Source organism: Lissotriton helveticus, chromosome 3_2 (assembly GCF_964261635.1).
Source record: "Lissotriton helveticus chromosome 3_2, aLisHel1.1, whole genome shotgun sequence".
Classification (NCBI taxonomy): Eukaryota; Metazoa; Chordata; class Amphibia; order Caudata; family Salamandridae; genus Lissotriton; species Lissotriton helveticus.
Window position 1 is genome coordinate 483,944,425 of NC_136062.1, and position 25,616 is coordinate 483,970,040.

At 46.8% G+C, this 25,616-nt stretch overlaps 1 protein-coding gene across 3 annotated transcripts in view; it reads left to right on the forward strand.

The window, feature by feature from the left end:
- Positions 1–24,285, forward strand: part of LOC144826372 (SPRY domain-containing SOCS box protein 3-like) — a 104,931-nt gene extending 80,646 nt beyond the window's left edge. For all 3 annotated transcript variants that reach the window (XM_078684701.1, XM_078684702.1, XM_078684699.1), the window contains 2 exons: positions 16,907–17,097; positions 22,181–24,285. In XM_078684701.1, coding sequence (XP_078540827.1) covers positions 16,907–17,097; positions 22,181–22,420 — 431 coding nt within the window. In that variant the 3' untranslated portion in view covers positions 22,421–24,285. The remainder of the gene's footprint in view (positions 1–16,906; positions 17,098–22,180) is intronic.
- Positions 24,286–25,616: the final 1,331 nt, after the last annotated feature.

Consider the following 25,616-nt stretch of genomic DNA (forward strand, 5'->3'; position numbering starts at 1 on the left):
TCAGCGTAAATATTGTCTTTCTCCTGGAATAAGTAAGATCCTTCAACCAATCCTTAAATTTATGGGACCTCATTTATGAAAAGTGACGCATCACTGCGTGAAAACAGCGAAGCGTCACTTTTCACTGCGCACTCCTTGCGACACCAATGATGCGTCATATTGACAGTATGACGCATCATGTCGCAAGGAGTTACAGATACGTCAGTATTGCTGACGTATCTGTATGGCACAAAAATGACGCATTGCTGGAGTGTGTCACAAAAGTGACGCAACTCTACCAATGTGTCCTTTCACATGGGGCCAGCCCCATGTGAAAGGGCCTGCGTCAGTCTTACGCCTGCTGTAAGGCAGGCGTAAGAAATTGACGCATTTGCATCCTAGAAGTGTGCAGTGAAATCTTACAGATTTCACTGCGTCACTTCTATGACCCTTTTTTGCGTCACAATGCCCCCCCCCCTGCATACATTATACCTGGCGCAGGTATAATGTAGCGCAGGGGTTTACAAAGTGACGCATCTGCCTAGATGTGTCACTTTGTAAATATGGTGCAACAAGGCACATTTTTTACGCTGCTGGTGCGTCACAAAAAGTGACGCACCGGCGGCGTAAAAGTGACGCACGGCCTCATAAATAAGGCCCATAGTCTCTGCCCCTTCACCATCTGCGGGCGATCCTACGTTTGGCCACGAGAAAGCCTATCGCCAGATATTGTTTAACGCTACCCCGGTGTCATGGGAGGTATAGCAGTTGACTCATTTCTGGTGTGATAGTGAGTGGCGTCGCAGTCGTTTCCCCCAAAGCGTTCCCTACTTCAGTCCAATATTGTGCTATGGTCCCACATTCCCATGCCAGGTGCAGGAAACCCGCTCCCTCCGGTCTACAGCGGGCACATCCGTCGCTCTCCCGGAGTTGGAGTTTGTGTAGCCTCACCGGGGTATAATACTTTCTGCGAAGGAATTTAAAATGAATAATTCGAAACCTGCTGCTAGCGGTGATGCGTCCAGTTTGTTGGCGGCAGTATACCCAAGCCTCCTCTGTGATTGGATGCCCCAGTTCCACTTCCCATTCCTGTTTTGCTTTCATTGCATTGCATGTCCCCCCACCCCCCATGGATGTCTTATAGATGCGGGACACAGCATGTGACGCCCCCTGGGAATGTGTTGTGCATTGGGGGCAATGTAAGAGGTTCCTCTGGAAATGCAGGGGTAGCAGCTTCGACAGATTGTCGCAAGCGAATATATAAGAAACGGTCCATGGCAGTGGGCGATGTGTCACCTAAGAATGCGGTCGCAGTTTTGAACCGCCCCTCATGATACATGTCTGCCCAGGTATGTTTGCCTAAGCGGAGAAGCATGCGTTTACAGATCTCTTCCTGTGTAATGTAATGTAATCTAAGGGCACATTTCTATAGCGCGGCTATCACTCCAAGGAGCATCTTGGCGCTGTGGACCGTAGCCAGATGGACTTGGCCGGCAGACTGCTCGAAAATCAGAAGGCCTGCACATTTATACTAAAGCTTTACAGGCGGTGTCCGTAAGATTATAAATCCAAGGGGTATATTATCAAGGGGTTTATCTCCGCTTTTTTGGCTTTAAAAGCCAAGAAAGCGGAGATAAAATTATCTCCCTATTACCAAGCTGTCGCTAACACCAGTTAGTGACAGCTAATAGGAGATAGCGACCATCTTGGGCCCCGCTTTGCATGTCAGTGATATTTATCACTAATGACATGCAAAGTGGGTGTGCCAAGATGTTAGCGACTGGAAACAGTCGCTAACATCGCTATCTCCTATTACCAACTTTTGGAGATATTCGCGCTAAGCGCGAATATCTCCAAAAGCTAACACCTGCCCTGAGCAGTTCTTCACCATGTTATCCAATGGGAGGTGGATAACATGGCTAAGAGCATTTGCTCGATAATGCATGAATATCGCTGACTTTTCAGCGATATTCATGCATTGCGGCCGTTTTTTATCGCATTTGCGATAAACCTTGCTAATAGCAAGGTTTATCTGCGATAAAAATCGCCGATGTGCGGCGATAATTTTTGTCTCTAAACAAGTTAGAGACAAAAATTATCGCTAGTTGTTGGTAATATGCCCCCTAGTTTTCAGAGATTTCCTAAACTGGCTCTCCGCGGGGATTTGCCGGAGATGAAAAGGGAGCTGGTTCCATGCCCTAGATCCAATCACTGCAAGGTATTTCCCTCCCTTGGTGATAAGCTTAAATTTAGGGATCGCCAATAGATTCATATTTAAGGACCTAAGATTCCGTGATGGCAGATACCGTCTGGAGCCATTCGAGAGGTATTTGGGTCCTCGCAGATGGAAGGCCCTGAATGTGATGACCAATATTTTAAACAGGATGCGCTTGTGTATTGGCAACCAATGAAGGGCGTTAAGCGCAGCCGAGGCGTACGACTTCCTCGGCCATCCAAGGACTAAACGGGTGGCTGCATGTTGGACCATCTGCAGCCTTTGTAGAACTGATTTATTCGCTCCTGCATACAGGCTGTTACAGTAATCCAACCTAGATGATATAAGTCTGACAAGTGTTGGTCGAGTAGAGGGAGTATCGGAGAATAGAGCACGATAACTTGGAATCTTTTGGCTACGGCGCGCCACGCATTATATGTACAAGCCACAGTGGATCTCCTCCCCCAGCAGTCCTGTCGTCCACACCTAGGAATCCCGACAGAGACAATGGTGCCATAAGCCCCTGTTCTATAGCCAGATGAGTCATGAAGGGCGGGGGGGGGGGGGGAGGGTGAGCCAATTCGCGGCGAAGTGCACCTGAGCACTGAGATAGTAAAGTTCAGGATCTGGCGCTTCAAACCCACTGGGGAAAATGGCAACATTAGGGTGCGCCACTTGATCCGAGGTTGTTTCCCTCCCCATGCAAGGCGGATGAGTTGACTCTTCAGCCGAGTGAAGAAAGAGCGTCCCGGGGAATAAGGAATGTTTGTGAATAAGTATAAAAATGTGGGCATGACGATCATCTTTGTTAAGGCTATTCAACCCGCCATAGAGAGCGGGAGGGCAATCCATCTGGTAATTAGGTCCTCTACCCTAGCGAGGGCCACCCCGTAGTTGGTTCGCAGTAGTTCTTCCCTGTCTCTGGTGACAGTTATTCCCAGATATCGAACCTCAACATCGCTCCACAGCTGCGGATAGTCCATTGGGTACCGAATGGTGCAGTTCATTAGTGCCATGACTTGGGATTTACACCCAAGAGACCTGGCGGTGATTTAGCGCTATAAAAATCGCAAATAACATAACATAACATAACAGTTGATAGTAATGCCCAAAAAGTCCCCAAATGTTATTATTTCACATCTCATAGGTTTAATCCGTCCGCAGGATTACGCACATATAACGTGATCTCGTCTGCATAGAGTGATATTAACACGGGACTCGTGGGGTAGTCGAGTGTATATGGTTTGTGGTGCTGTCGTAGCATGGCGGCCAACGGTTCCTTGGCTATCGCGAATAGCAGGGGTGAAAGTGGGCACCCCTGCCGTGTGCCTCTGGTGATGCTAAAAGGTGGGGAGCGGTCTCCATTCAGTAGCAAAATAACATTATATAAGTTTACGCTTGTAAATTCAAATTTAGATCCATATTATTATTATTATTATTAGGGAAATTTGTAGTGCGCCTGGTTACGCGCACCGGCGTGTCCCCGTGCTATGGTAAGTGGGGAAAACAGTCCAAGCAACCCTCACAGCCGCCTACCTCCCGTATAGGTGAGTCTTTAGTTTTCTTCTGAAAATAGACTCTGAACACTCCAAACGTAGCTCTATTGGTAGGGCATTCCAATGCTTAACAGCCAGATATCTAAAAGACCTGTCCCCCATTCGAGCCTTCTTTATTTTTGGAATTTTCAGTAGCCCTGTACAAGAAGAGCGCAGGTCCCGTGTTGGTTCATATCGAGAGACCAGACTCTGAAGCGGGACCGGGGCTTTACCGCTCAGGATGCGGTGACACGTGGAGAGAGCCTTAAACTCCACCCTGCTCCTGACCGAAGCCAATGCAGGGCCTGGAGCGCTGCCTTGGAGGGTGATCTCCTGGGGAGCCTCAGAACTAAACGTGCAACTACATTTTGCAGCACTTGGAGGCGCTTGATAGCCCCTCCCGTGGCCCCCAGATACAGCAAATTGCCGTAGTCTAGGCGCGAAGGTGACAAGGGCATGCACCAGCGTCCGACGAGCTGTAATAGGCTCATGGTGGCCCTGTGCAGGGAGCGTAGGTGGTGGCCCCGGAAGAGGGGGTCCTGACGGGGCGGAGCTCAGGAAGGTGTTTTAACAATACGTCCAGAAAAGTCGTTAGATGACCAGTACCTGCGGCTGCTCCTACCCTTCTGAATTCGTCTCAGAACGATACAATTTAGGAGGAGGGCATTGTGACACACGACATGAGGGAATGGGCGCACAGACAGCTGCAGTGCGAGGGCCATGAAACGGGCACCGGACCCCCACAAAAATGCAGGAGGCCTGAGCCTGCAATGGGAGGGGGTTATTGTTAAACAAATAGGCATGTTCATTAAAAAAATTATCATATCTACAACTACAGGGGGTACAATGAGGTCAGCACACATGCTGCTGGTAGCCCTGTGAGTGGAGATGGGGCGGGGGAAGACTCACCCATCTCGTCCTCATAGCTGCCAAGGTTTCAGATTGCCATACGTGACATTTTCATAATTTCAGTGTAATTATGAGTGACATTTCAATGACTATGAGTGACACTTTCTTGCGGGCAAAATTAAGCAATGAAGACGATCAACACATGTAAATATCAGAAATAACACCACAAAGAGCGTTCCAATCAAAACACGTCAGTCTTTTGAATAAACTACTACGGCAACTATATCTCACAATGCAAGCTTTCCTCTGTGTGTGACCACGACGCTTTCGCTCTCTCTATCCCTCTCCTCTCTATCCTTTTATCCCTCTCCCCTCTGTCTCTTTTTATCCCTCTCCTCTCTCTCACGCGCTCGCTCTCTATCCCTCTCCTCTGTTATTATCCTTCTCCCCCTCTCGCACGCACTCTCTCTCTATCCCTCTCCTCTCTAACCTTTTATCCCTCTCCTCTCTGTCTCTTTGTATCCCTCTCCCCCTCTTGCACGCTCTCTCTCTCTCCTCTCTATCCTTTTATCCCTCTCCCCTCTGTCTCTTTTTATCCCTCTCCTCTCTCTCACGCGCTCGCTCTCTATCCCTCTCCTCTGTTATTATCCTTCTCCCCCTCTCGCACGCACTCTCTCTCTATCCCTCTCCTCTCTAACCTTTTATCCCTCTCCTCTCTGTCTCTTTGTATCCCTCTCCCCCTCTTGCACGCTCTCTCTCTCTCCTCTCTATCCTTTTATCCCTCTCCCCTCTCTGTCTATTTTTAACCCTCTCCTCTCTCACACGCTTGCTCTCTAGCCCTCTCCTCTCTGTCTTTACCCCTCCCCCTCTTGCACGCTCTCTCTCTCTATCCTTTTATCCCTCTCCTGTCTCTTTTTATCCCTCTCCACTCTGTCTCTTTTTATTCTTCTCCTCTCTCTCATGCGCTCGCTCCCTATCCCTCTCTGTCTCTTTTTATCCCTCTCTCCCCTCTCGCACGCTCTCTCTCTATCCCTCTCCTCTCTATCCTTTTATCCCTCTCCTCTCTATCCTCTCCCCTCTCCGTCTCTTTTTATCCCTCTCCTCTCTGTAATTATCCCTGTCCCCCTCTCGCACCAGGCTGCACTGTTTGTTTTGATATGAAAACATTAATTTTGAGTCATGTGTTCTTGATAGAGGCCATATCCATCAAGAAAAATGAAAACATGGGGAGACGCGCGAGCGCGTCAACCAAGATGGCTGCCGCCACCGGAGCTCCGTGATATCTCGGAGCTTTGAAGTTAATTAAACGACGAATTCTTGTCACAAACCCAGCGAAAATATCGGCGCTTGCCTCCTGATGCCTCCACCTACCTGTGGAATTCTTTTTTGACGACTTTGCTCGACGGAAGTGTTTTCTTCACCTTCCATGGTTTCTGCTCCCTGCTGCTCCTCAAGGTACTGCCGGAATTGTGAGCCTGGGGGCGGAGAGTTATTTATGAAAGAGGCTGGCTTGGGCCTAGCTCCGCCTACTGTACTGTTTAGCTGCTGCACCTGGGGTTTTTCAGTGTTTTCTGACGCATTTGCCCCTATTTACTACATTTTGCTTCACATTTTGAGGTTACTTTGTCTTATTCTATTCTTCTACATATTAAGGCATATTTTTTCTCCTCAAAATGGATTCTAAGAATTCCTCCACTAATAAAAGGAAGCAGCAGGTTTCCCCTCCTCCAACCAAATCTAAGTTGGTGGAAACTTCAGAACCTTCTTTGGCCCTAATTTTGGAGGAAATTAAAGCCTTACGTTTAAATACTGACACCATTGCCTCAGAAGTCAAAAATGTTCGTAAAGATATGGCTTCTATATCGATGAAGGTGTCGGATAATACCATTAAAATTCAAGATAACAAGAATAAGTTGGATGCTTTTACACCTTTAATGACCAGAATTATGCCAATGCATAATCAGCTGCTGGACTTGGAAAATCGCAATAGGCAATAAAATCTTCGCATCTTTAACTTACCTGAGGAAATTGAAGGGACCAATTGCCGGCTCTATCTTGAGTCTCTTCTGCCTGGTCTCCTGAATATTAAGTTCACAGAAAAATTTGAGATTGATAAAGCTCATAGAGTTCCGTCACATCGCAATCCTCGTCATTCTAAGCCACGGCAGATGATATTTAAGGTCCTGCGTCATCATCATCTGGTTCTTATTCGAAAAGCTGCTCGAGAAATACCATCATTGTTGGTGAATGGAACCAAAATCTTCATCCATCAGGATTTTGCTAAAGAAACTGTGGCTATTCGTAAGGAATTCTCTTCCCTTCGTCCACAGCTGAGGAGCCTTGGTTTCAAATATGGCCTATTTGATCCTTCTACAATGCGGGTCTGGAAAGACAATGTCTCTAAATCTTTTCAGCGTCCAGAAGATCTTCGTCTTTTCCTTGAACAGCAGGCTCCTCCATCAATGGATACGCAAGATCCTAATTCTTGACTTGATTTCGCTGAATTCTTGTGACATGTTTATGCATAAATTTCTTCATGGGCTCCAACGGTAATTGGCCATGCTTGAGGAACGGGTGTGCGTTTCCTTGTCTTTATTTATGTTGCTTGTTTGTGCCTTACTCTCTCTTTTTTGTTTCTCCCTTTCCTATTTTTCGCTCAGAGTTACTCTTTTAACCTGTCTTTTTCTGCCTTCTTCTTGTTCTCATTCCTTTCTCTACTTTTTCTTCTATCCTAATGGCTAATGTTCATAATATTAAACTTGTTTCTCTTAACGTAAAAGGTTTAAGACATCCAGTAAAACGTTTGAAAATTCTAGATTATTTAAGTAACTCTAAAGCTGATATTTGTTTTGTCCAAGAGACACATGTTGATGATAACGTTTTAAATTATATGAACAAAAAGTGGGTTGACACTATTGTCTCTTCACCTGCTAAAGGTAAAAAGAACGGGGTCGCTATTTTCTTTGCCAAGAGATTACATTGTCAAGTCTTACATAAGATTTCAGACTCTGAAGGTAGATATATTATAGCCAAAGTTAAAATTCATGACTCTATTTTCTTTTTGATTAATGTTTATGGCCCTACGGCTGAGGATCCTGTTTTCTGGGCTGCTGTTACGACTGAAGTTCTAAAGTTGGGAAATGTTCCATTGATTTTTGGTGGAGATTTCAATGTTTTTATGGATCCCTTGTTGGATAGATTATCTACATCTCGATTTAGACCGTCCAAGACTTTTCATGCATTTAAGACTTTTGTTCAAACCACCAAGTTAGCGGATATTTGGAGATTGCACTATCCAACTGGTAAAGAGTTTTCTTTTTTCTCCAATCCTCATAATTCCCATTCCAGAATAGACTATTTTTTCCTTTCCCCTTCCCTCATTCAATTTGCAAATAACCCTACCATTGGTACCATTGACATTTCAGATCACGCAATGATTTCTTTTGTTTTAAATGTTTCATCTTCTTTTACTAAACAGTCGAGATGGCGTATGAATACTGATATTGTCCTTAATGACACTCCTAAACCCAAATTATTCCAAGCAATTCAGGATTATTTTACATTCAATCCGGAAGGCTCTACCTCCGTTACCACTCGATGGGATGCATTTAAGGCTTATGTCAGGGGTACTACTAATTCTATTATGGCTCATGAAAATAAGAAATTTAATTCTCATGTTAAATCTTTAGAGAAACAAATAGCTCATTTTGAGCGTTTATTTATTACGTCTAGTGATCCACAATATAAATTAAAGTTACAAAAGCTAAGGTATGAATTTAATGCTATTCTTAGTACAAGAGCTGGGATTCAACTTTCTAAATCCAATGCTAAATTCCGCTTTAACACCAATAGGTCTGGTAGACTTCTGGCTAATTATTTACGTATTAAACGAGATAAAACACAGATTACCTCCATTCAATGTCCTCAAGGTAAAATTGCACTTTCCCATAATGATATTGTTCAAGAGTTTTTAAATTTTTATTCCACATTATATAATAAACCAGATTTTTGTGATGAATCCATAATTGATGCCTTTTTACAACATTCTGATTTACCTCACATTTCTTCCTCTGATAAACTTAAGTTAGATTTACCTATTACTAATGATGAAATTCTCTCAGCCATTAAATCGCTTCCAAAGAAAAAATCCCCTGGTCCTGATGGTATCCCTGCCGAGTTTTATAAAGACTTCCAACATCATCTTTTACCTAATTTGTGCCAAATTTATTCTCATTTTTCATCATCAGGTACCATTTCAGGGTCTTTTTCTGAAGCATTAATTGCCGTACTTCCTAAACCTGATAAAGACCCTAGCCTTGTTGCTAATTATCGTCCCATTTCTTTGATTAACCAGGATTGTAAATTATATGCTAAAATTATCGCTTCTAGGTTAGCACCTGTCCTTCATTCAATCATCCACCCCGACCAATCTGGTTTTATGAAAAATAGATACTCTGCTAATAATACGAGAACGTTATTACATATTATTGAACAAAGCTCCACTATCCTTATCCCTGCTGGTGTTATGGCATTAGATGCTGAAAAAGCTTTTGATAAAATCCATTGGCAGTTTTTATTTAAAACTTTATTATCTTTTAATTTTGGCCCCTCCTTTATTCGTATGATTTCTGCTTTATACTATGCTCCCACTGCTCGATTATTTATTAATGGCCACATTTCTAACCAATTTTCCCTTTTCAGAGGAACTCGGCAGGGTTGTCCCCTTTCCCCTCTTTTATTTTTATTGGGTATAGAGCCATTTCTTAATTACATTCGAAAATGTGACAACATTCATAGAATTACCATCAAGGATATTACTGTTAAAACTTTGGCGTATGCTGACGATGTGTTATTATTTATTAGTAATCCTGTTTCATCTGTTCCATTTTTGCTTGATATTATTTCTAAATATTCCACTGTGTCAGGTTATAAATTAAATGTTAGTAAAACTGAATTTTTTCCGCTAAATATGTTATGTACTCCTGATATGTTACCTTCATCTGATATCGTTTGGCAAAAGAGTAAATTGAAATACCTTGGAATATTATTCTCATCATCCCTCCATGCTACCTTGAAATTAAATTGTGAGTTCATTCTTGAGTATATTAAGCAAAAAACTTCCAAATGGTCTTCCCTTCATCTTTCCTGGTGGGGGAGAATGGACTCTATTAAAATGACTATTGCCCCTAAAATATTTTATTCTCTTGCTATGATACCAACTCAATTTCCACTCAAATTTTATAAAGATATTGACAAACTATTATCTAAATTTCTATGGAATAATAAGCCTCCCCGTATTGCTTATAAAAAATTGAAAATTCCCAAATGTCAAATTGGTTTTGCCCTACCTGATTTCTTTTTGTATCATAAGGCATTTATCCTTAAACAAAGTTTGTTATGGTTTAATATTTCCCCTATGGTTAATCCCCCTCTCTGGTTTCATATTGAGACATCCCTTGTAAAACCTTTTCCTTTACTGTCCTTGTTAACCATGTCTCCTATATCTAAGATTGTACATTCTTCTTCCATAATCAAATCATCGAGATTAATATTTAATGATTTAGACTCCAATTTTGAATCCCCTTTACTTTCTACGGTGAATTTGTCCCTATGGCATAGTGCCTTAATTAAATTAAATAGGAATATCTCTTTTTGGTCTTCCTGGATTGATAAAGGTATTTTTTATCTTGGAGATGTTTTCTTGAATGATGCATTTATTCCATTTACTCAACTCCAATTGAAATTCAATCTGCCTTTATCAGATTTGTTAAAATATCAATTTCTTTGTAATTCTATTTTTGATTCCTTCCCAAATGGTATTCCTTCTAAAATGACAGCTGATTTTTTGATTTATGTTAATACTGTTTCTTTGTCCTCTAAAGCGGTGTCTGTATTTTATAAGAAACTTACCTTATCCTTAGGTTCCAATGTTGATACAATTTCCACTTTTTGGAATACTGAGTTATCTTTATCTCTGTCAAATGATTCTTGGTCATTAATCTGGACTCATTGTATTTCTGGATGTTTGCCAGTGTCAATTTATCAAACTAATGCTTATATTTTATTTAATTCCTTATGGACTCCACTGCGTTGATTTAAAGCTAACTTATTACCATTTAACTTATGTTGGCATTGTAACTTGCATCCTGGTTCTTTACGTCACATGTTATTTGACTGTCCTACTATTAGGAAATTTTGGTCTGAAGTATGGAATGTAATATTGAAAGTTTTACCTATTTCTGATTTACCCTCTTATAATTTAGTAATATGTAAATCTGTCGTTTTGAGTGTGCCCCTTGATGATAATGAAGCAAAATTATTTAATTTTTTGGTTTCGGCTGCGTTAAAATCCATCACATTTTGTTGGAAGGATGCTACTTCTCTTTCAGTCCATGCTTGGTGGTCTTGGATTATCTTTACAAGAAGAGGTGCTCAATTTTCGTTGCAAGGTGTTCGTCATAATTCTTCACATTTTTAATCTTTTTGGTCTCCTATAGATTCGTACGTACAGTTATGATTTTTGTTGTCTTATTGATAATATCTTTTTGGTAACTCTAGTTATCTAAGTCATTATGCTATGAAATGTTTATTTCCCTTTTCCCTTCTCTCCCTCCCCTTCCTTCCCCTTCTCCCCTTCTTAAGTTCTCCTTTAACTGACAATATTATATTGCGATGTATTTTATTGAGGATTGTATTCTTATGATTGTTTTCTTTCGCTTCTTTGTAATTTAATGAATCATTTCTTCACTTTTTTGTATGTATTTCTGTACTTCTCCATTGTCAAAAAATTCAATAAAATCATATTGAACTAAAGAAAAATTAAAAAAAATTTGGCAAACAGCTACGCATCTGCTCTCACTCAGCCTTACCTTGTGCAGTCTAAGTTGCTGCTCCAAAAATCCCAGCAACACTCTGTACTAGCCGCTTCTCTTGGGCCTACCTTCCTTCCACAGAACAAGGCACCTGCTCCGGTCTTTTTTTTACTGGACTTATTGCGCACTTTTAATTGTTGCACTGCAAATGTGCATGACTGACATTAGTGATCCTGCCTTTGCTTCTCGGAGGGTCACTGTTGTCTCGACTTTACTCAATTTTTTTAATGCTCATCTGTATACATGACAGAAAATAGGGCCCATTATGACTGCGGAGACCTGTACAGCTGCGATGAGAAGCAGCCTCACTCTGCATGTACCTCGTCCCGCTCTCGTCACAGTCAGACACGGGCTCCAGCACTCTCCCTCGACCGGCCCTCCAGCGCCTCGGAAATAATTATTTACTGGCTGGCAGGGGGCAGCCATAGATATTTTAGCCTCACTGCAACAGGTGGCCCGGCAGAAGGTGCAATCCGATCTGTAGTGCTGCCAGCCAGCCGAGCACCATGATTCCGGTGGCACTGCTGCCTGCAAACCAGTGAGCTCTGCAGCCAGCCTCTACCTCAGTCCCAGTTGGTTCCCTCAAAACCCTGGCAGCAGGACGTGACCTTACGTCCCCACTCCCCCCTTCCGGCGCTATGGCCAAGTTGTAACACGTGACGCAGCTCCTCCCCATGCCGTGCCTCCCCTCTCCAGTTCCGAACTTCATGGCACTCTGTCTCTCCTCATAGTGCCTGTGTGTGTCCCTAGGTTTTGCGCAAAAATGAACCCCCTTTACACTTTCGGCCTTTCTAGCTGCTCCACGGCCGCGGAGGGGCCTCTCGGAGCCAGAGGCCGCCAAATCCTGCCACCAGGGGGCCGCCAGTGCCACGATGTATCAGATCCTTCCGATCCGATCCTCGTCGTGGCGGCCCCTGGGGTTTGGCGGCCCCGTGCAGGTGCACAGTTTGCACATGCCTAGGGCCGGCCCTGCTAGGCAGGAGGTCCAAGACCTTCCTCAGAGTTTTTAAAACTCCGAAGCATACCCCCACCACCCGACCAATCTGGGGGCCAAAAGCAAGGTCGGCATCAAGCCATACCCCAAGATTCCTTGCTTCCTGGCAAGGGACAGGTGTTTCTCCCAGACAGGGTGGCCACCATGCCGATGACCAGATCGATGGCCCTCCCCCCCACCACGAGTACCTCGGTCTTGCTACCGTTAAGTCTCAAACGTTGGTGGACATCCAGGTTGCCAGCTCTTGCATGCATACTCTGAAACTGTCCGCCGCAAGACCAGGCGTGCGTGAGAGAGAGATGACCAACTGCGTGTCGTCGGCATATGACACAAGGCGGAGGCCATGACTTTCAACAATTGCCGCCAGCGGGGAGACATATAGGTTAAACATAGTTGGGCTCAGGGACGAGCCCTGTGGTACACCCTGGCCCAAGCTGATCTCCCTAGAATAGCATTCTCCCTGACGGACTCGAAAGCATCTGTTAATCAGGAAAGACTGGATCCATCTAAGTGCAGCTCCTGATACCCCTCCATCATTTAGACACTGTAGCAAGATGGAATGAGCTACAGTGTCGAATGGTGCGCTTAGGTCCAGGAGGATCAGGGCCATAGTCTGGCCCTCAGCCACTCCCTGCCGTAAGGCCTCTACTGCCATAAGCATTGCTGACTCCGTCGAATGCCGCGGACGGAAGCCAAACTGAGAATCTTCCACAAAATCCATCAGCTGGAGGTTCACCGTTTTCTCCGCAACCTTCGCCATGTATGGCAGGAGAGAAATAGGTCGAAGATTTTCTAACCTATCATAGCTAATATTGGGCTTTTTTTGGAGAGGGAGGACCACCGCCCGTTTCCAGGCATACGGTACAGTGTGGGTCCCAAAGGAGATATCCAAAAGATAACGGATATACGGCTCTAATACGTGCAAACTGCCCATCAGGCGTTTGGGCGTAGTGGGATCCCTGGGGGAGCCTGACTTTATTGATCCGCAGATTTGGATGAGTGCCTCAGTGGGCGGGGTGGCAAATGAAGTCAACATCCGTTGTTCTCCCCTCACCCAGATCTCCTCCTCAAACTCGGCGCCAGTCTTAGCTTGGCTAGGAAAGGCTGAATAGATGTTTGCTACCTTGTTAGCAAAAAACTCCGCTATTCGGTTACAGCTGTCCACCGAGCAGAATTCTTCTGGGACTGCCGCAGGCTTCCCAGCCGAGAGTGATTTATATATTAAAAACAATTCCTTCATGGAGTTTTCTGCTTCCCTTATCCTAGTGGTGTAATACGCCGTTTTAGCCTTCCTGATTAATCTGTGGTAGATGCGTCTGCTCGCAATATAGTCAGCTTTAGCATGAGTGGCGAAAGCTGTCCTCCACTGCCTTTCTGCACGTTTACACGCGACCTTGGCCGCCCGCACCTCCTCACTATACCATGATGCTGTTCTCTGTGCACGTCCCCCCGTTCTGCCCAGGGCAAGCGGAGCAACACGGTCCAAGGCCTCAGTGATACGCTGATCCAAATTAGTGTTGGCTTTCTCCACATCCTCCCCCCCTGGACCACCCCTTACAACAAGTGCCTCATTGAACCTGGCTTGGGAGAAGGTAGCCCATCTCCGATTCGGACGATTTGGTGCCGACTGCTCCGGTGGCCTGGCACCCGGAATATGTATCAAAAAGGGCACCAGATAGTGGTCCGACCAAGGGATGGGTACGGGTGTCAAGGCCTCCACCTGTCCCCAATTAGCAAACATAGGGTCCAATAAGTGGCCCCGCTGATGGGTGGGATCATTGACTTTTTGCTCAAGCTGAAGTGCGTTCATCTCTTGACAGAGGTCCCCGGCCGCCTTATCCGCAGGGTCGTCCAGGTGTAGGTTGAGGTCACCTAACACCAAAAACTTATCCGCGCATAGCGCGGCCTCTGTAATACCTTCTACCAGGCTCTCGCCAAATCTGGCGGACGGGCCAGGCGGCCTGTATATCAAAAGGCCCTTCACTGTATGGCCCCCATTAACCTGAACGGAAAAGGCACCCGCCTCGCTTTCCTTAATCACAATCTGCTCCAAATGGCAGTGAAGCCCCTGCCTAGCGCCAATGGCTATCCCTCCACCTCTACCTGTCAATCTATCTTGCCTCATCAGAGTGTAACCTTCCGGAATAGCTTCAATAGCCTCTGGAGTAGAGTCACCGTCTAGCCACGTTTCCGTAAGGAAGACTAGATCCCATTGCTTCTCATTAAGGAGGTCATAAATATATAGTTTATGCCTCCGTAAGGACCGAACATTCAGCAAGCCACAAACTAAATCATGGTGCTCACTTTTTTCCGTTTTAGGCAGGTTGTAGGTGAATTGGCACAGCCTGCAGCCAGTGTTCTCCTCAACACTCATACCATGCAGGCACGAGCTGATAATGTTCATATTACAGAGGGACAGCAGATCGGCTCTGCTCCAGCATATGTGTCCTCTCGGAGGGGCAGGGGGCAGGGCCCTGGCCCGCATCCGGCCGCGGACGGGCGTAGACGGGCTTAACTTAGGCGCAACTTCGGCGCGCCCGCTGCGCTGCCGATTACACATCCGCCTTATATCCCCCCCAGCGTCCAAACACCTAGAGCGCTGCCCGTAGCAACCGGAAGTAGCTGGCTCGGACCTTCCACGCCCTCTGCTCGAACGGTGCTAGTCACCGGCGTCAGAACGAGGCGGGAAGGAGGGACGAGTCCAGCGCTTCACGGTGCCGTAGCTGCAACTGCCTGCTCTCAGGTGAGAACCTCAGCAGTGCAGAATGCTGAATGCCCCCAGAACAAATGAGCAGAATTAAAAAATAAGTAAAAATAAGTAAAACAGCACACGGGGGGAGCGTACACACTCTCGCTCACACAATGCCACAGACTGAGTTAAAATAAGCTCAAACGCTATCAATATCAGGAAGCAATCAGTGTTTTGGATATTAGCAAAGTCACCAATGCGCCGCTAATCGCGCCGTAAAAAGCGGCAGGGACACTGCCACTGTCCACGTACATATTATGTACCTTGTTAATAATGCAACAACTATACAGATGCACACAAACGTCTACACAGGTTATCCGTAAGCAAGTCTTTGTGGGTGGCGTGAGGGGGGACTCTCTTGAGACAAAGCACCGGTCCTAGAGCATAGAGAAGGGCCTGTTGTATCGTTGGCACTGATATTGGGGGCGTGCTGTGCCCGTCCGTGTTCCTTGATGGTTCTGTGTCACTCACCCTTGTTGTGGGATTCTCCACAGCCTCCTGCCCAGCATTGATGGTTCCTGTGTCCACACTGGTGTTTGGGGACGGTGATGTATATTGTGTGTATGCTCTTTCGCACCTCTCTCTGTCCTGGTGTCAGTGTCTTCCCTGTTCCCATAGTTGATGTCTTGCCAGTACTCTGGCCGTGAAGTCTGCTGGGACACACAGGTCCTCTCCCTGTCTCTAACCGATGCATTCACCTGCAGATCTCAGAGGTGCAGAAAGTTGAAAGGCGGAAGAGCTAGCAGATTGTCAGTTTACACCCTTGGTGGCATATTCGTAAGAGCCTTGCATCAATTTTGCACCACGTAAAGTGTCTACATGCGTGACGCAGGGCGCTGAATCGGATCTATGAAGCTCCGCATGACCCCCCTGCGTGGCTTTCAGTGGCCTCATAAATCTTAAGTAGGCAACGCAGCGCAAATCGCTCCGTTGCCTTACTCTGCCCTTGGGAGGCGTTCCATGGGCGCTGCGGTGGGAGTTTCCACGCAACACCCGTGCCTTTGACGCTGATCCAGATTTACAAAATCAAGTAAACCTGGAGAAGCGCTGAATCCGTACATCTCCCGAGGTGAGGCGTAACGAGGAGAAGTATCTTTATCTCTCCTCGTTTTCCTCTTTCCATGTCTGCTGCATTCAACAGCACACATGGAAAGAGGAAAACGCCACGTAGGATTGTTTCTCTGCAGGGAAGTGCCCGTTCCTGCACAAAAACAATCCTACATGCAACCGAGGCGCCCTTGCACCCTCCTGCAATGGTGCCTGCATTGGGGCTCGGCCGCTGAAACTGCGCCGGGCGCAGAGAACGGACAGGAAAGCAGTGTATTGGATAAATACAGCGCCTTCCTGCCCTTTCACTTTGGCATAGGGCAGCGCAGCCAGGTGGCTTGCTTCTCTGTCGTACGCCATAAAGCCATACATGAGGGCCCATATGTCCTTTAGAGCTTGAATCTAATTGGAGAATAGATATGAGAGTCCAGTGGAAAGAGCGATCCTTCTCAGAGTGTGGCAGCCTGCCATGCCCAGCGTTGGTTCACCTTGCTTCAGGGCACTAGATGATTAAAGGACTGATAGACCACAGCTGCGCCGAGAATGTGGTCATTGGAAGCGACATCAGTCCGTAGCATCGAGGACGAGACTAGCCAAGAGTGATAACCCATCTGTGGCTAGAAGTTTAGTAACCTCTCTGTCCCCCTCTCATCTTGCTCCATACAGGAAAGGACAGCGAGAGCTGGGGTCTCTCCTACAAAGGGTTCCTCTGGCACGGCGGGCTCTGCAGGCGATACACAGAACCATTCTACGACAGGACGACGGTGGTCGGTGCACACCTGGACCTGACGGAGGGGACCCTCACCTTCTTCAGGAATGGGGAGTCCCTTGGACCCGCCTTCACCGGCCTCGACAAGGTAAAGCTCAGCTTTTTTCGCATTTCTTCTCATCAGGTGGAACACACGGGCAGTATTTGCAGGCCTCGATCCTGAAAGTGAGGGTCAACATGCTTTATCACAACAGAGGGCAGCTTCGCCCGGCTTACCTCAGGGGAGTCGTGGAGTCGTATGGAAGGCTTCAATGAGACGCCCTCCTGTGTGCCCAGACTTGGCATGGTAGCCAACTCATTCTTCTGGCTGTGTTGCCACCAGAGCTCAGCATCAAAGCCAACCTCTCACCTCTGGCCATGAAAGCCCCATTTGACCATAATCGAATGGACGTTACCATAAATGGGATGTTTGCAGCCAGGAATGAACTTCTCAACAGTTGGCAGCACTGAGGTGTCAGTGAGAGGAAACCTTTTTAAATCATTCCAGACTACTGCTTAGTATTTGTAGAAGGTCACTCATTACAGAGTGAATGAAGTGCTTGAGTGAATGAAGTGCTTGCGTGAATGAAGTGCTTGCGTGAATGAAGTGCTTGAGTGAATGAAGTGCTTGAGTGAATGAAGTGCTTGCGTGAATGAAGTGCTTGAGTGAATGAAGTGCTTGAGTGAATGAAGTGCTTGAGTGAATGAAGTGCTTGCGTGAATGAAGTGCTTGCGTGAATGAAGTGCTTGAGTGAATGAAGTGCTTGAGTGAATGAAGTGCTTGCGTGAATGAAGTGCTTGCGTGAATGAAGTGCTTCAGTGAATGAAGTGCTTGAGTGAATGAAGTGCTTGAGTGAATGAAGTGCTTGCGTGAATGAAGTGCTTGCGTGAATGAAGTGCTTGAGTGAATGAAGTGCTTGCGTGAATGAAGTGCTTGCGTGAATGAAGTGCTTGCGTGAATGAAGTGCTTGAGTGAATGAAGTGCTTGAGTGAATGAAGTGCTTGAGTGAATGAAGTGCTTGAGTGAATGAAGTGCTTGCGTGAATGAAGTGCTTGTGTGAATGAAGTGCTTGAGTGAATGAAGTGCTTGCGTGAATGAAGTGCTTGAGTGAATGAAGTGCTTGAGTGAATGAAGTGCTTGCGTGAATGAAGTGCTTGAGTGAATGAAGTGCTTGCGTGAATGAAGTGCTTGCGTGAATGAAGTGCTTGCGTGAATGAAGTGCTTGAGTGAATGAAGTGCTTGAGTGAATGAAGTGCTTGAGTGAATGAAGTGCTTGCGTGAATGAAGTGCTTGCGTGAATGAAGTGCTTGAGTGAATGAAGTGCTTGCGTGAATGAAGTGCTTGCGTGAATGAAGTGCTTGAGTGAATGAAGTGCTTGCGTGAATGAAGTGCTTGAGTGAATGAAGTGCTTGAGTGAATGAAGTGCTTGCGTGAATGAAGTGCTTGAGTGAATGAAGTGCTTGCGTGAATGAAGTGCTTGCGTGAATGAAGTGCTTGCGTGAATGAAGTGCTTGAGTGAATGAAGTGCTTGCGTGAATGAAGTGCTTGCGTGAATGAAGTGCTTGAGTGAATGAAGTGCTTGAGTGAATGAAGTGCTTGCGTGAATGAAGTGCTTGAGTGAATGAAGTGCTTGAGTGAATGAAGTGCTTGAGTGAATGAAGTGCTTGCGTGAATGAAGTGCTTGCGTGAATGAAGTGCTTGAGTGAATGAAGTGCTTGAGTGAATGAAGTGCTTGCGTGAATGAAGTGCTTGCGTGAATGAAGTGCTTCAGTGAATGAAGTGCTTGAGTGAATGAAGTGCTTGAGTGAATGAAGTGCTTGCGTGAATGAAGTGCTTGCGTGAATGAAGTGCTTGAGTGAATGAAGTGCTTGAGTGAATGAAGTGCTTGAGTGAATGAAGTGCTTGAGTGAATGAAGTGCTTGCGTGAATGAAGTGCTTGAGTGAATGAAGTGCTTGCGTGAATGAAGTGCTTGCGTGAATGAAGTGCTTGCGTGAATGAAGTGCTTGAGTGAATGAAGTGCTTGAGTGAATGAAGTGCTTGAGTGAATGAAGTGCTTGCGTGAATGAAGTGCTTGCGTGAATGAAGTGCTTGAGTGAATGAAGTGCTTGCGTGAATGAAGTGCTTGCGTGAATGAAGTGCTTGAGTGAATGAAGTGCTTGCGCGAATGAAGTGCTTGAGTGAATGAAGTGCTTGAGTGAATGAAGTGCTTGCGCGAATGAAGTGCTTGAGTGAATGAAGTGCTTGCGTGAATGAAGTGCTTGCGTGAATGAAGTGCTTGCGTGAATGAAGTGCTTGAGTGAATGAAGTGCTTGCGTGAATGAAGTGCTTGCGTGAATGAAGTGCTTGCGTGAATGAAGTGCTTGAGTGAATGAAGTGCTTGCGTGAATGCCATGTCTGCTGTGCTGTTTGCCTCCTTAGTTGGCAGCAGTACTCTTGGCCTGGTGGGGCAGAGGGGGGGCTATGACTGTAGCTTTCCCTTACCTACTGGAGTATGGCAAGATGGACTGAGAGGGTGGAGCCTGGGGAGGCTGCCGGTGTGCATAGTATGTTATTGGTGTAGGCATGGGTTGGTGCTTATGAAGTCTGCCGCGGCTTCGTGTTCTTGGAAGATGTATCGTTGGAATGACTGAGCCTGATGTTCGTGTCTCAGATAGGTGGAGGCCTCTGATGAGACGAGTGCTTGGCGCCAGTTGGGTGCAATCCTTAGGAAGGGTATCCCTGGTTGAGGATGTGGGCCAGAGCCTTATTAACCTCATCGCCGCGGGGCTAATTGCCCCGCGGCGCGTGGGACAGGGGGGCCGCGCGCGGCACCACGGTGCTGATGACGAGCTCGGCTCATCATGCAGCACGGTGGCGATGTGCTGATGACGAGCTGAGCTCGTCATGGCCCCGCCCGCTCAATGGAACACTCAGCACAGCAGGGTAATTATCCCGCGTGGGCGTTCCGCGGAGGCCATGACGAGCTCAGCTCGTCATCAGCACAGCGCCACCGTGCTGCATCACGAGCTGAGCACGTCGTCAGCACCGAAAAGGCTAAAAGTAATTCAGGTGAACGTTAGTCATATCTTGGGAACAAGACCGCTCACCGGAACATCGCCCCTACGGTTGATGTTCCCCTGAGCGGTCTTGTTCCCAACTTCACTGTCTATGAGGTTTGACACTACGCTAGTTTCATAAGGTGATGAGGGGTTCCTAAGCCGCCTCCAAAATGGGATCCCCTAATGTTTCCCTTTGTGGCAGAGCAATCTGCATTCATAATGTCACTCCCAATAAAGGTTTTGGCACCCATAGACCTGGTGTCTGTGCTTCTTTGAGGGGTAGAAGGGTACCAAGAGTGGTTCCTTAAACACGACAACACCACGTGGAGACGCTGGGTCGGTTACGCTCAGTGGAGGGCCCCTGCTTGATGTTTGCATTCCTGTTCAGGCATGAGAACCCTTCACGGGCCAGACTGGCCACCATTTGGCCACTCTGGCATTTCATCGGTAGGCTGAAGGCTAGCTGGCTTCTTCCAGACCTGGAGGGGCTTCCATCACTCAGCCGTGCTCCTTTCCTGCTCGCAGCCTCCTGTGTTGTGGGTCTGGTTAGATTTATTTTTGTCAGGGGTGGTTTTGGTTTCCAGTTCAGCCCTTGAGCCCTCTCTTGTGTGATCCCATTCTTTCAGTCCTTCCTGGGATAACGGGAAATATCTCCTGCCTTGTGGCCCTTGTCCTGCTCAGAGGGATTTGATTTAATAAGAGTCTGCATTGAGAGACTAGGGGCATATTTACGAGTGCAGTTGCGCCGGTATTCCACTACGGAAGGAGGTGCAAGAGCGACGCAAGTCCTAAGTGAGATTCATGAAGCCAGGCACGGCCACTTTGCTTGACCCTTAGGGGCCCCATAAATCCGGAGTAAAGCTACGCATTCAAATCGCTGTGTTGCCCGACTCTGCCCCAGGGAGGCATTCCACTGGTATTGTGGGGGTGTTCCCACACAACTCCCCTGGTTATCGATGCATTCCAGATTTACCAGAACTGGTAAGCCTGGAAATGTAGTAAAATGATGCACCTTCCAAGAGGGGCGTAGCAAGGAAAAATATCTTTATTTCTATTTGTTACTTCCTCAATGTATGTGTGATGCATTCTGCAGCAGACAGAGGGAGGAATCTGCCTCTCTGGATTGTTTTCATGCAGGAAGGTGCCCCTTTCTGTACAAAAACACTCCTGCATGCAACGCTGGCACACTTGCACAATGGTGAAAGGGCGCCTGCATTGGCCCTCGGCAGCCAAAGGGCCGCCCACACAGGGGGAAAGGCAGGAATGCATCGTATTGCTTCAAATACGTCCGATTCCTGCCCTTTCCCTCCCACTGCGTGACTTTTTCATAAATCTGCCCCAAGGTGAGCCCAGGGCTGCTCCCCTCCATAGGCCACATTGAGACGTCTCCTCTGTAGCTGAGATACTCATGCGTGACTTTTGACTTACCTATGAAGTGCTAGATGAGGTGTGAGGTGTGAGGTGTGAGGCGTGAGGCGTGAGGCGTGAGGTGTGAGGCGTGAGGCGTGAGGTGTGAGGTGTGAGGTGTGAGGTGTGAGGTGTGAGGCGTGAGGCGTGAGGCGTGAGGCGTGAGGCGTGAGGCGTGAGGCGTGAGGCGTGAGGCGTGAGGCGTGAGGCGTGAGGCGTGAGGCGTGAGGCGTGAGGCGTGAGGCGTGAGGCGTGAGGCGTGAGGCGTGAGGCGTGAGGTGTGAGGTGTGAGGCGTGAGGCGTGAGGCGTGAGGCGTGAGGCGTGAGGCGTGAGGCGTGAGGTGTGAGGTGTGAGGTGTGAGGTGTGAGGTGTGCTTCCAGTCTACAAACAGGCTACAGAGTTCACTGGGTGTGGGAGAAGCACCCCAGGAGTCCCCAGGTCTAAAGAGGGTGGTAGCTGTTGAAGCAATGCCAGGATGGTCTACCACCCTACACAGAGATGGTAGATGAAGCGGGTGGACAGAACAAGTACCAGGTGTGATGAAAGGTTCTACATGGATGAGGGAAGTCAAGGAGACCACAGACACGTTTCGGGTGGGAAGGGTAGCCTTGTAAACCTCAGAGCACCTGAAGTAGGTTTAAATCTTGTACGTAGGTCTGTCTGCCTTATTGACATGTCACAGGAGGAATGGAATTACATTTAAAACCTAATGTTCTGACCATGATGATGTTTTGTCACAAACAGGTGGGGGCCCCTCTCTACCCCATGGTGTGCTCCACCGCGGCCGGCACAGAGCTACAAGTGGGAGTCCGGAGGTGCCGTCTTCCGTCCCTGCAGGAGAGCTGCCTCTGCACCGTCTCCCGGAGCCTGCTGAATGGAGCCTCAGCAGACAGCCTACCTCTCCCCCGAGCCATCAGGGGGCTGCTAAAGCCGCTTTCAGGAAACGCGACCCATGCGCTTACCACCACCTCCTTGGACACGTGACTTCCTGCTCTTTGAAACCAGGGTGGGAAACGCGCCTGGACTCCTGGACCATGTATGACATGAGGTGGTCCTCGCTTTCCCCTCCCTTGGAGATCCATTGCATGGTTCCCAAAATGTCTCTCTTGAGTAGTGACATATGGTGTATTTGGATCAATGGAACCAGGAATTTTACCTGCACCTACCTCAGATTCCGGCAGACCGGTCTCGGCATAAATGCACGTGGCGTGCGGCCAGACTGTAAGGAAGATTTCTAGACTGAGACACTCCCATTCATTTCACTTCCAGTTCCAAGGCCAATAAATGCAAAGTTTCTAAACAAGGAACTTGTTTCCATTCCTAGTAGATCACCAAGGAATGCAAGATTTCTAGACTTTGGAAGTTCATTTAATGCCACATACCTGTAATTGTAAGATATATCTATGAGGAACGTCTATCAATTTCACAAGTTATGCCAATGAGGGCAAGGTTTCTAAACCAAGGACTGTCTCTCATTCCACTTGGAACCCCAGATGTAAGCAAGTTATAAGCTGACACGTTCCCGCCCACCTCTTGTGCAACATCAACATTGTCAATGAAAGTGAACCTTACAGGCTAATAATCATCTGCTCATGTGGCACACGGTTGCCATATATGCAAGATTTATAGTCTGGTGACGTATTATCATTTAGTGTCCTGGTCCAATGTCGGAAAGATTCCTAGACTGGCAAACGTTTGTCCATTTCACATGAGTTCCTGTGATGTAAACATGATTTATAAACCAACGAGCCTCTCTCCACACAACGTACAACCTCAGCAGGAGCATCTGTCCGTGTCACTGGCAATCCCAAGGTAACGAAGAGATGACAGCTATCGTTTTTTTGTGCAATCTCAGCATAAAGTGTTATGGACAACTATCCATCCGTTTGGAGTCATCTCCGTTGTAAGTAAGGGCTGTCAGAGAACAGACACGATTGAGATGTCGTACAGCTGCAGCATCAGCAAGACAAACACCCTCCATGTGACAGGAACCTCAGTGGAAGCAGACTTCAATCCAATCAGCATTTAAGAAAGAGTCAGGCCCACATAGTCCACCTTCGAGGAGAAATAAGTGCTTGTTGATAAGATGTGTAACCCCAGTGTAAGCAAGCTTCATAAACTTATGAACATCTGCATGTTTAATGTGATTTAGAGACTCATGAACACCAACACCAAATGCGATCGGCAACTTCAACATAAGCGATGGTTCTATGCGAATGAGCCTTCGTCCTTTGTCACTGTGATCCCCAAACCCTACGTAATCAAGAAATCTAGGCTAATGAGCCTGTGTCCTTTGTCACTGTGATACCCAGCCTCTATGTAATCAAGATATCTAGGCTAACAAGCCTTCGTCCTTTGTCACTGTGATACCCAGCCTCTACGTAATCAAGATATCGAGGCTAACGAGTCTTCATTCTTTAAACCTTATGATACCCAACTCCTACATAATCAAGATATCTAGGCTAATGAGCCTGTGACCTTTGTCACTGTGATACCCAGCCTCTACGTAATCAAGATATCTAGGCTAACAAGCCTTCGTCCTTTGTCACTGTGATACCCAGCCTCTACGTAATCAGGATATCTAGGCTAACGAGCCTTCATCCTTTGTCACTGTGATACCCAACCCCTAAGTAATCAAGATATCTAGGCTAACGAGCCTTCATCCTTTGCCACTGTGATACCCAACCCCTACGTAATCAAGATATCTAGGATAACGATCCATCGTCCTTCATCCTTGTGATACTCAACCCCTACATAATCAAGATATCTAGGCTAACGAGCCTTCGTCCTTTGTCCTTGTGATCCTCAACCCCTACGTAACCAAGATATCTAGGCTAACGAGTCTTCGTTCTTTAACCCTTTCGATGCTCATGACGGAACGGTTCCGTCATGAGCATCGGTCGAGCCGTGCTCATGACGGAACCGTTCCGTCATGACCACACCCATTTACATTGGGGCCCAGCACCGGGGGTAAATCTGCACCGCACGGAAGGTGTTAAACCTTGTGATCCCCAACTCCTACATAATCAAGATATCTAGGCTAATGAGCCTTCGTCCTTTATCCATGTGATACCCAACCCCTACGTGATCAAGATATCTAGGTTAACGAGCCTTCGTCCTTTATCTTTGTGATCCCTAACCCCTACGTAATCAAGATATCTAGGCTAACAAGCCTTTGTCCTTTGCCACTGTGATCCCCAACCCCTACATAATCAAGATATCTAGGTTAACGAGCCTGCGTCCTTTATCCTTGTGATCCCTAACCCCTACGTAATCAAATATCTAGGTTAACGAGCCTTCGTCCATTGCCACTGTGATACCCAACCCCTACATAATAAAGATGTCTAGGCTAATGAGCCTTCGTCCTTTATCTATGTGATCCCCAACTCCTACTTAACAAAAAATCTAGGCTAACGAGCCTTCGTCCTTTATCCTTGTGATCCCCAACCCCTACGTAATCAAGAAATCTAGGCTAATGAGTCTGTGTCCTTTGTCCTTGTGATCCCCAACACCTACATAATCAAGATATCTAGGCTAACGAGCCTTCGTACTTTACCCTTGTGATCCCCAAACCCTACGTGATCAAGATATCTAGGCTAACGAGCAGTCGCTCTTGCGATTAGCAACCCCAACTCAAGAGGGATTGCTAGAGTAAGGAGCATTCGTCCTCGAAATCTGCAACCCTAATCTTAACGAGATTTCTAGGGCAATGAACATTTATCCCTCTGGTCTGCAACCCCGATGTAAGCAAGACTTCTAGCTTCATGACTGTCTGTTCATCGGATGTGCTACTCCAAAAATAAGGACACTTTCTAGACTAGTGAATACCTGATCTCATGGCGTGTAACCTCAACGTAAGCAACATGTATTTGATCAAGGCTTGCTGCTCCAGTTCAGGAAAGGACTCAAGACCTGACTGTTCGAATGATCCCCCACATGCAGTCATCAGCTCCTGGATATCCTCACGGGCGACGCGCTGCGCTTTATATATACTGTTTGATTGATTGACGAGGCAACCTGTGGGTATCTTTTCACTATGACCTGTCTTTTGATCAATACTTCAACAATATAACCAAGTAAGGGGTCTATTTACGAAAAAGTCACGCAGTGCAGCAAGTGATTTGCGCCCCGTTGCTTTACTCCAGATCTGTGGAGCAGCGCAGGGCCACGCAAAACGGCC